Genomic DNA, 12,246 nt, shown 5'->3' with positions numbered 1-12,246 from the left:
CACATGCATTAAAAATAAATAAATCCCTGAGAGCATAGCTAAACTTTCCCCTAGCTTTGGTCTGAACATATATGTCTAACCATCCTTGAAGGACACTTCCATACACTGCAGCTTTCCCCTATCTACTGCCCACAACCAAAGTTAATTGACCAGCTCTGATGTGGTTTCTTTACTCTCTCAATACATGCCTTGCTCTTTTCGTGATATGGCTGTGACCATGTAATAACGCAGCAGTTCCTACTGGCTGCTTTCAGTTTCTGAATCTGTAGGCATATCCTATCCCCTTCAGTTGCTGCCAACTTTGCTTCATGGTTATTTCAGTTTTTGCTGCTTCCTGGCATGAAACCAGGAGAAAAGCAGCAGTACCAACATTGCTAGAAACACCCATAAACCAGGATATCTCTAAAGGCTTAGATAAATTCTGAGCTGCTCCTTAATCTACTAAAACCAAGGCTGCTAGAGAAACAACCTCTTTGTATCACTAGAGAAAGTAGTAGGCCAGGATCTCTGTAAGTGCTAGTTCAGATTACAGAAGGTTACTAGAGCTGGATGTCAGGTCCCACAGATCTCTATCGGGACTTTGCTATTCTGGTGGGAGGGGGGAGAATTGGGGTTACACTTGCATGTGGTTTTCTTTGTTCCTTTTCTCTGCTTTGATGTACCTTTGGGGATGTTGGGAGAGGGGAAGGTATGTGCTTTCAGCCATCTGTTTGGTCTCACCATCGGAGGGGCGGAGATTGTGGTGCCTGGGAACTGCCTGTTATCACCTTCTCAGCCTGAAGTTCTCAGAACATCTTTGCACCTTGGGATTGGCTCAAAGATGAACTGGACATTGGGAGGGGCCTCAAATGGAGTGATTTAAACAAACACTCCAGCGCACGCAATTCAGATTCTGCCTTCACTCTCTCTTCTATCACTGTCTTCCAATAAAAGTTCCTTTTGAAATGTTGTTCATTTCAAGAGTTCTGCTTTCATGAGGAGGCTGTTCTGACCCAGCTCCCCAAACACAACAAACCCTCTGACATGAACTCAAAAGATTTCTTTATTCAGAATGCCAGCAGCCCAGGCAAAAAGTTTATCTCACAGACTAACAATTCCATCCAGCCAGAAGATGAATAGTTGTCTGCCTCACCTATTCATCTCTTCCCCTGCCTTTTATCCCCAGAGCTAGGGTGGGGCCTTGTTAGCAGCGATGGGTCTTCCTTCCCCAGGATCGGCCCATGTCTTTCCACTGCTCTCCCCTTCTCTGCCTTCTGCACAGCCACATGTCAGGCACTGGACCCAGCTGTTCCCCTCTTCTTCATCAACCACCTCCAGACTTGGGGGCTGTTGACTCTCCATCTGAGGGCTGACGGACAGCCAAGGCTCCGCCTCTGTTTCTCTCTCTGCCAGCTCCACTCCCTCTTCCCCCTTGGAGCTCCCAGATTGCCCTGATACTGACCCTGACTCCCACATCACCTCCTCCTCTGATTCGGCTGCTGGAGGGGCTGGCGGCTGACAGGCCCCAGCAGAGGCTAGTGATCTTACACTTTAACCTTACACTGGAAGACATGTTTTTGCTTTAGCAATAACTGTACCACAGTTGCTATTGAAAACAGTTTGGATGTAGTTTAGCTCCTTCAACAATATTAGCACCAAAATTGTAGACCACATCTCTAGAGTAAACTAGAAAGGTTCTGATAGAAGGCAATTGTCAAGACTTACTTCCCTCCATAGACTTCACTACATTATGGGGAGCGATTGGTGGATATTTTTTCTGCCAGCTTGGAAATCCATCAATTATGAATCTTAAAGTATTGGACACCTCACATATTCTAGCCTTGTTACTGAGTAGGGACTGGCTACGTAGACAGAGCACACTGACACAACATACTTTTTATTGTCTCATGAAACTGGCTATGGATATGTTCCCCTTGTGGTTCAAATTCTTACCAGAAAATAACTGGAGCAAAATTGTCTCCACTTATATTTCAGGAACATTTATTATTAGGTTTAAATTAGGTCGGGAAATCCAGTTTTAAGCTTCAGCAGTATAACTAAATGCAGAGAGTAGAATCTGTGACCATGTTCATAAAGCAGTAGCACTTAGATTTATATGCCGCTTCAAAGTGCTTTTACAGCCCTCTCTAAGTTGTTTCCAGAGTCAGCATATTGCCCCCAACAATCTGGGTCCTCACTTTACCAGCCTTGGAAAGATAGAACGCTGAGTCAACCTTGAGCCAGGGAGATTTGAAATGCCAAACTGCTGGTAACAGGCAGTCAGCAGAAGTAGCCTGTAGTACTGCATTCTAACCACTGCGCCACCACGGCTCATATAGCTGAATTGAGCTCTTTCTGAGCTTTTTACCCAGTGCTTAGGCCAACTACCCAGTGTTTTGTTATCTTCCTACCCTTTGCTCATACTGTTTCAATGCTTTCATTGTGAAAATATAAAGGCTAAAGAATGAGGAAGCATTCTATTCATAATACGATTCTTTTTTTTAAAGTCATTTTACTCATAGACCATTTGTGTTTGCAAAGAGCAAGTAAATATAGCTAGATGCTGATATGATCAACTGAAATTACAGTGAGAATTGAAAAAAGTAATATTAAAAAGAAAAGTCCTGTTAAAAGGTTGTGTGCTATTTTTCACCTGCTATCCATTCCTCTTATCTGAAAGAATAAAATATGCATTATTGTTGCTTGGATACTGAAGAAAAGTGGCTCTCTACTCTCAAACCATTGCCCTGTATTTTAGTATCAATTTGGGATCCCTTCTGAATTATATCTCTTCCCTGCAAGCTGTTTTTCTGAAAGTATTTGTTTTAAGCTAAGAACAGAGTTAAGGTGATTCCCCCCCCCCAATTTCTATGCCAAATATAGAAGTTTAGAGAAATGTAAAGCAAAAAAGTTATTTGTTTCCCCATCTGTATTCTGCTTAAACTAAAGCTCCTTGTTTTATTGGTGTCTTCCCAATTAGATGTTTACCAAACTACTGTGAACATGGAGGAAAATGTTCCCAATCTTGGACAACTTTCTTCTGTGATTGTAATGAAACTGGTTATACTGGAACAACCTGCCATAACTGTAAGTAGATTGCATTGTTGGGTGCATATGAACATTTGGGAATATTTACAAATTGGAGAGAAATAGAGTTCTTGTACCCTATTTAAAACTATTTGTAAATGGGAACATGGGATGGAACAAATTTCAGTTTGACTAAGAAACTACATAGGAAACGAGATAGGCAGACTTCTTCTGATGACAAGGGAAGAAATGTATAAACTGACACTTCTCACGGTGGAACGAAGTAAACTCTGAAAATGTTTAGCAGTTTGGATTCATCTGACAATTATCTGGTGTCAAAGTAAATCCATTTTACCAAATAGGTAATGCTACTTTGGTAGTCTTGTAACTCTAGAATATATCTGGATAATGTTGATTATCTGAATTTATTTTAATTATGCTTTCAGCTGAGATGCTATGATTGCTTTGGTTGTCCTGAGCTATTCCAGAATAGGGAAAATGTGGCCTGTGGATTCTCCTTGACCAATCTGTGATATTCTATAACCCTGACATAGTATCTTCTTGAATTGGCTGGTTGGAATGATCTTGATTGCATGCCTTTCTTTTCATCCATATCCAGAAACTGATGTTGGGGCCTCCTATTCAACACCTAGGCCATTGATCCATAATGTCTTAGGATTCCATATTTTATCACTTGCTGTTTAATATTTATATGAAGCCAGTGGCAAAGGTCATTCAGAGTTTTGGAATGGACTGCTATTGGTATACCAGTGACAGAAAACTCTACTCTTCCACATTATCTGATTTCAGAAAAGGGCTGACACGAAATCCAAATATGAATAGAAATCTTGTTCTGAGGCCAGTTTTCAATGAAACTACACTTTCTCCAAAAGAACTGGTCTATAGCCTGGGAACTGTCACTGGGTTTTCAACTTATGATTGTGATAAGAATAACTACACTTCTATATTTGGTGCTGCTCTTTCTGAACTAGTCAAATTGGCAACAGTTGTCTGCATCTTGGTTGCATCCCATGTTGGCTACAGCAGTAAATTTTATATAGACCTACCCTTGAATATATTGGCTAGTCTGTTAACCAGTGCAAGGTGTTGAGAACACATGATTGTATGTGGCTGAAGTATATGCAGTACTGTAGTTCCTATTAGCTTACTTTATGCAATTAATCGGTACTAATTTTAACACTCCTAAATGACATAGTAATTGAATGAATAGCTGAGGAATGTTGAATAGGAACTTCCGAGTTTACAGAGAAGTGTTACAGAAGAAGCTCTTTCAGAACCCTGTTGGTACGTATACAGGAGAGGTGTGTCACTTGAGTTGTCTTTTCTGATTGGGCAAGACATATTTTTTTTTCTTAAAATAGTCTAAATCTGGAAAAGATAAAGCAATGCAGTAGTGACATCACTTGAATGTCAAGCACAAGGAACCAGAACACTCCATGAATAGGCTAACATAGTTACTTCATTGTTCATCACCAATATTAAAAAAAATCTCACCAGTTTGGCTTCATTTCCTTGGGAACAAGAAGAAAAGGCTTTCCTAGTCTGGACTATGATGTTTCCTCCCTGCAGTGATTTCACATTGGGATACCACTTAACTCCCCCTTCCCATTCAGATGGTGATGTTCTGACCTAGGCTTCCTGAGTCAGTAAAACACACGAGTAGTCCCAAAAAACTGTTTTATTTTAACAGCTGTGAGTTCCGTTCATTCACAGATGAGTCCCAAATAGTTGTAAACAGTCCTTTGGGATAAGGCTGATAATCACCCACCTTTATCTCCCTTGACACACTGCCAAAGACCTAATTGGCAAAGCCCCATGGAGTCCAGAATCAAACAGAGCTTCAGACTTTAAACTGCACAGAATTAACAATGTTGCTTCCTGAAAAGGCCCACATGCCTTTGCTCCTCTTTTAAGTCGTATGAGAGGGGCCAATCATCTCCAAGCCCTACTCCCAAGTCATCCCTTTTGTCTTAACTGTTCTTGCCTTCTGGCAGCTCTGCACATGCTTGCACTGGGAACAGGCTCCCGCTGTTTCTCCCAGATGGCCCTTTCTCTGCCTCCGACGCAGAGCCCTCATCCGAGCCTTCCCCAGACTTCAGGACTGGCCCATGTTCCTCCCCAGACTCCTCACTGTCCGACTCTGCTGCCAGCTTTGCAGGCTGCTGGCGGACCACAACAGGTGGTTCCACCACACTGCAGGATGGCAAGGCCAGAATCTTGAGCACATTTTCCATTGCATGTTAAATATGGAAGCACATACTTCATAACTATGTTAAATATAGTTATGCTCATTTTTTTATAATTGTGGCATTCAGAATATACAGAGAAAGGGATTGGTGATTTTTCTTTCTTCCTTTCTTTCTTTCTTTCTTTCTTTCTTTCTTTCTTTCTTTCTTTCTTTCTTTCTTTCTTTCTTTCTTTCTTTCTTTCTTTCTTCTCTCCAAAGACTTCTTGTAACCTATACATTGTCCAACCCTGATCTCCATAATGTTGTTTCTCAGTTTTCCTCTACCTTCAATAGATGTTTCTTTTTTCTACTATTTTAGTGTTGTAAAAAAATAGCCTAGCCCTTCCATTTTAAATGTTTCCAGCATATACAAATATCTAGCCAGGAGATATTTAATAAAAATTATTACAATTTTGATATCTGACTCAGTACATGCTAAATGATGTGGATACAAGAAATATATTTTAACAAGCTTTCTGTATTGCCAGAGGGACATTCCTTTTCAAAAAGAAAAAGAAAAGAAGATAGTAAGCAAGAAATCTCTGGCAATTTCCAGTATAATATATGCAGAATGTTAAAGTTGTTCCATAAATGGAAACTTCATCCCACAAGAAACATCAAAATTTGAGCATCCATGTTAGCCTCATGTTTAAATGAAATACTTAAATGCAGGAATATTCAACTAGATTAAACTTTTTGCTTTTCTAAATGTCCTTTAAAAGATTAAAAAACTTTGGATTTTTTAAAAGAAATTCTGAAGGTTGCCATATATTTCTACTCTAACACTACATTTCTAAATTTGAATATGAATAAAGAAATTGTTATAATTTCCATCCAACAGAAATGTAAATTTGTTGAATGAGAATTACATCAATTACATCCCTAAACATGCTGCTTATTAAAATTAAACTATTTCTAAAAGAGCAACTTTTCATGTGTTTTATTTAATAATAAAATGTTACTTATTGGTTGTTCGGTTGTAAAGTTACTTATTGGTTATTTGGCAATGTAACAGTGAAAACAAGTATTTTCCCTGACTATTATTTCATGAATACATTCTAATGAGGCATTAGATAACTATGAAAAAAAGACCCTGGAAGAATATACAAACAACCATCTGCTTGAATTATCGTTTTAGAGATTATATGATGTCTTTACAATTATTTAATTTTAATAATGAAAATTATAATTTAATATTTATAAAATTATATTACCTTAGGTTATTGCTACACGTATACCTATTAATCGCCTGCAATATGAAGATTTGAAAAAGGGATGAAACAATGAAATACAGACTTCGGTTTTTATGTTCACATTACCTGGGATCATTTAGCTTTTGCCTGATTTGTAGTCAAAAGAACAAGTTTTCTGCTCTTTGAGTTTTGCCACCTGAGGATAGGTTTCATGTGTCATCTGGAGGTGATCACTAGCTCTTTGAAAGAGAGAGCGGTACCAACAGGGATGGGCTCCTGGGGATTCAGCAGGGTTCAGGCAATCCTCTAGCCAAGGATCGCTGGGGTTTGGCGAACCCCCAAATGCCCCCCCCTGGCTGGCCACACCCACCCCGCCCCTCCCATCCCACGCCTCCCCTCCCAGGAGTCTCCATGTAGCCTGTTCATCATTCCAGGTAAGTGCAAGGGCCGCATGGAGGGTCTGGGAAGGCAAAAAACGGGCCTACCAGAGGTTCTGGAAGTCCAGAAATGGGCCTGTTTCTGGCCTCTGGAGGGCCTCCTTACCCAGGGGGAAGTGGTTGTCCCCCTCTTGGAGTCTCGAGTAAGCCTCCAGAGCCTGGGGAGGGTGAAAAAGCCCCCACCCACCCACCGTGGTGCAGGCAGCTGACATGGCCATGCCCACCATGACCACACCTACCCAGCAACGGGGCAGCGAACCCATTGCTAAAGGATCTGAAGCCCACCCCTGGGTACCATTCACCTTGAAAGAAGTGATGATGCAATTCTGTTGAAGAACTCATCATTCAATTTAGGCAACATCCTAGTTGCAATGGATTACCTATGTACTTTCTATTCAGGATTCAGACCTGGCCATGAAATAAAATCTGCATTAATTGGTCAATCTGAATGGAGAGGATGAGACATTCCTGGTCTTGTTGACCCCTCATTGGTATTCAGTACTAAAATATATCCTTCTGAACTCTTCAATTCTAGTGTACTAGGTGGCATTGTATTTCACCTGAATGAGCAGGTCCATAATTATAGCAATAGCAATAACACTTAGACTTATATACTGATTCACAGTGCTTTACAGTCCTCTGTAAGTGGTTTACAGAGTCAGCATATTGCCCCCAACAATTTTACCCACCTCAGAAGGATGGAAGGCTGAGTCAACCTTGAGCCTGTTGAGATTTGAACTGCCAAGTTGCAGGCAGCTGGCAGTCAGCAGAAGTAGCCTGCAGTACTGCATTCTAACCACTGCACCACCGTGGCTCATAACATTATGGAGTTGTTTTGAAGTCACATCTTGTGTTTGAGGAGCAAATGAAACCATGGCAACTGCAACATTATAATAGTGCAGTTCTTGCTGATGCATCACTTATGTTCTTTTCTGAATCAGGATCTACGGGCAACAATAGTTCTTTTTTTTCTTTTTTCATTACTATACATTTAGAGTACTGTATCCCATACTCTATTTGGGTCTTTCTTTGAAGTTAACCTGGAAACTACATTTGGTCCAAAATAAAAACAACACCCTTTTAGAAACCTAATGCTAACATTATTCTCACCATGGTGTTTGGCAATAAATTTGTAAGACTAATTCAAAATATTGGTTCTGACCTAAAACGCTTTTCCTGTAACCCCGTGGAACCTTCTTCTCAAACAGATTTTAGCTACCTTAATATTACGATAAGTAAAAATTGTTGAGAATCCAAAGGCAGAACATTCCTATTGCTGCCCCAATAGGGTGATTTGCAACACCCTATTTCCTAAGATAAAGCATCTCTCGATATATTGATCTTTCAGAAGTCTTTGAAAGTTATTCTATTTAAGTTTGCGCTTGGTGAGTGATAAGGCAGTTGAGCAGTCATTTTTGTTTTGTTTTTTAGTTGTAACTGGCTTATAGGATGGATTAATTTTATGGATTTTATTGTTTAACTGTAGTAATCCAACTTGAATCTATGGAATAGGAAGTAGACAAGTGTAATATATTGCTTAGCGCATTGTAAGCCGCCCTGAGTCTCCGGAGAAGGGCGGCATATAAATCAAATTAAAAAATAAAATAAAATAAAATAAAATAAAATAAAATAAAATAAAATAAAATAAAATAAATAAATAAATAAATAAATAAATAAATAAATAAATAAATACATACATACATACATACATACATACATACATACATACATACATACACGCCCAGTATATATAGATTTTTTTTTTCTGTAGCAGGCTTTTAATAGGTTTCCTTCTATCCAGGGACTGCGTTCAAGAACATGTGTCATCTAAGAATACATGGATACTTTCAGATGGGGGCTTAGTTCTGCTCATACAGTGAATTAAGCCACTCATCATACAGTTCATGTCATCAATGGAGACATATAGTTGTATAAGGTAATAATTTCCTCCCGTTCAATAAAAAAAAAAAGCTAGAGCTGATCCAGAATGTGGCTGTGCAAGCAGTACACCTATGTAACCGTTCTGTTTCATGGTTACCAGTGGACTTCTAAGTGCAATTTAAGATGTTGGTTACCACCTATAAATCTATACATAGTTTGGGCCCAGTAATTTATAACATAGTTTGCCTCCAATTATTGTTGCCCATCCTATTAGATTAGGCAGGGTGGACATGCACTGGGTCCTACTGATTAAACTATGGCATCTCATTGTACTCTAGAAGTGGGATTTTTTTTGCTGCTGCTGCCTCTATGCTCTAGAACAGGAGTGTCAAACGCACATCATCATGGTGGCATCATGTGACGTATCGAGACATTTTTCCCCTTCGCTAAACCGAGCATGGGCATGGCCAGCGCATGACGCATCCGGCTTGTGGGCCGCAAGTTTGGCAGCCTTCCTGTAGAATGTCATTTTCCTGAGATTCATTTGATCTTGAACTCTTGAAAAAAAATCTGTGAATGTCTCTCTGATGTTTCAATCTGTCAATCAATATCAGATATCAGATAAGTTGGAAATAGCAAAAGACCGATGTGTACATCCACATTTTGGTCTTTGTGAACTTCTACCTAATGTAAACTGGAACCTGCACACAATCCTGGACCAACATAGAGGAGTGATCCATCCTCCCTTGATAGAACAAATTGGGCCTAGAACATTGATAATAAATTCTGAACTACATCCAATCTATTTCTTCAGATTGGCTGTAAATTTATTACAATGTGACCAAACTGTAGCATTTTCAATTTTAATTTTATGTTTCCTGGATTTGAACCAGGAATCATATTTGGAAAAACCTGCCCAGAGTACTATTAATACATTGTAAAATTTTGTATTATCAACAAATCAGACAACCTTTTCAGATATCTCAGGATTTCAGCATTCTTGTGTGGGATTAGATGACAGATGCAATATTTTAAACAAACATTTTAATATAATTTGGTCATTTGTAATTTGGTGAGCTGTGGGGCAGTGTTTTGAAATCAATGATTCCTGTTATTGACTCCTGATATACATAATGCTTTTTTTTTATATTACAAATAAATGCTGTTGAGTTTGTGAGTCTTCCCATGTTTGTGATTTGTTTTGCAATCTCAATAACATTTTCCCCAACTAAGCTTTTTTTCCTCCTATATTCTTCTATTACTTTTTCCCTTGAATAAGTTTTAGATTTCTCACACTGACAACTGCTGCTGAGCCAGCTGTACTTTGCTAGTTTTGTTCCCCATCACCTTTTATTCGCAATCAATACAGCACATGTGGAATTTTTTTGAAGCCCAGCTTGAAGCACAAAGCTACAGTCTTGCCTATATAAAAAATCAGCAAGCAGCCATCTCACTGAATGGATAACTGGTAATAAAATAAATAGATTCCATGATCTGAAAAGAAGAGAGGAAAAAAGTGACAGTCTCTGAAAACACCAAATATTATTCTGCCAAAGTGTGCAAGTTTTTAATAACATAGGTTTTTTTTTTTAGGATAGACATCTTTCTTGTCTTCTTTTTGTTTCGTATCTCTAGTTTGAATTGGAAAATTATTAGAATTATTATTGTTATCATCATTGATACTACATCATCATCTTCATTACCAGTCCATTTATTAAACTTCTCTGGGCAAATTACAAGGCGTTTTTTTAAAATGTGGAATAAAAAAATAAAATAATGAAAGCCATAAGTCACTGTAGAGCAAAATAAATTAAAATTAAACAAAGCACAACACTGTACTGATGCTTAGAGGAAGGGAAATGTCCTTAACCCACATTCCAAACATTCCTTTGTGGGGAATATAACTCTTACATTGAACCACACTACTGAGAAATTTTCCATCCTTTTGCTTTCTTTTGTAGGATATCTGCAGGAGGGTATGTGAAGGTACTAGAAGCACCTGGGCAACTAATTGTATGGGGGATATTCTTAAGCTACTTGGATTTAGGTTTAGTGTATTGCCAAAGCTGAGAGCCATGGTGGTGCAGTGGTTAGAATGCAGTACTTCATCTGCTGACTGCCAGCTGCCAGCAGTTCGGCAGTTTGAGTCTCATCGACTCAAACTTGACTCAGCCTTCCATCCTTCCGAGGTTGGTAAAATGAGGAGCCAAATTGTTGAGGGTAATACGTTGACCCTGTAAAGAGTCAATGTATTAGAGAGAGCTATAAAGCCCTGTGAAGTGGTATATAAGTCTAATTGCTATTGCTATTATCACACAGCATATTCAAAATGAAATCTTTCTAGCATCATAAATATTTGAAAATTTAATCTAAAGCCGCCCAAGCTGTTCAAATATTATATTTCTCTCTCTCTCTGAGAGAGAGAGAGAGAGAGAGAGAGAGAGAGAGAGAGAGAGAGAGAGAGAGAGAGAGAGAGAGAGAGAGAGAGAGAGAATATTCTCTCTCCCTCCCTATTGGGTTTAGTTTAGTTTAGTTAGTTTATTTGATTTGTATACTGCCCTACTCCCGAAGGACTCAGGGCGGTGAACAGCCAAGCAATAAAATACATAAATACACAAAATTTAAAAACCAGATAAAATCAAATTAAATCATTTTGGCCTGGACAGATTAAAACACCCCAATAATTTAAAAACAGATTAAAATTTACATATTAAAAGAGGGAGGAGATCAGGCCAAGCCCGCTTGATGGAATAAAAAGGTCTTCACAGCGCAGCAGAAGGTGCGCAGATCCGGGATCCTCCGTATCTCTGGGGGGAGCTCATTCCAGACGGTAGGTGCCCCCACAGAGAAGGCTCTCCCCCTAGGGGCCACCAGCCGACACTGTTTGGCCGACGGCACCCAGAGGAGTCCCTCTCTATGAGAGCGTACTGGCCGGTGGGAGGCTATTGGTGGTAGTAGGCGGTCCCGTAGATAACCAGGTCCTAAGCCATGGAGCGCTTTAAGGTGGTAACCAAAACCTTGAAGCGCACCCGGAAGACCACCAGGAGCCAGTGCAGCTCGCGCAGGAGAGGTGTCACATGGGAACGCCATGACGCTCCCATTACCACCCGCGCGGCCGCACTCTGCGCCACTTGGAGCCTCCGGGTGCTCCTCAAGGGGAGCCCCATGTAGAGAGCATTACAATAGTCCAGGCGGGAGGTGACGAGGGAATGAGTGACCGTGCGTAACGTTGATCGGAGCCACAATATTTCAACATTTATACTGATCTTTGTTGGCTTGCTAGGGTAAAAATCTTAATTTCTCAGAAAATCCCATGCAGCCGTGATTTTCTAGGATTGCAAATGTCCAGTTATGGAAAGCCACCAAAAGTAGCATGAGAGAGATTATCTCAGAATGAGGGCCTTTGTGCAGAAGAAATTTAGAACATCCATCTTCATTTCCATCCTGCCAGGCCATAGGCAGCAAGGTGATCAGATGAGTT

General features: G+C 39.8%; 1 protein-coding gene across 2 annotated transcripts in view; it reads left to right on the top strand.

Annotated features, from left to right (window-relative positions):
* CNTNAP5 (contactin associated protein family member 5) overlaps positions 1-12,246 on the top strand; it is a 414,934-nt gene that overhangs the window by 247,844 nt on the left and 154,844 nt on the right. For both annotated transcript variants that reach the window (XM_060687892.2, XM_060687893.2), the window contains exon 11: positions 2,960-3,066. In XM_060687892.2, the coding sequence (XP_060543875.1) occupies positions 2,960-3,066 (107 nt within the window). The remainder of the gene's footprint in view (positions 1-2,959; positions 3,067-12,246) is intronic.

The sequence above is a fragment of the Pantherophis guttatus genome, chromosome 1 (genome assembly GCF_059756535.1).
Source record: "Pantherophis guttatus breed Tessera chromosome 1, ASM5975653v1, whole genome shotgun sequence".
Taxonomy (NCBI): domain Eukaryota; kingdom Metazoa; phylum Chordata; class Lepidosauria; order Squamata; family Colubridae; genus Pantherophis; species Pantherophis guttatus.
Note: the sequence above shows the minus strand (reverse complement) of the source record. Positions and strands in the feature narration are given on the sequence as shown.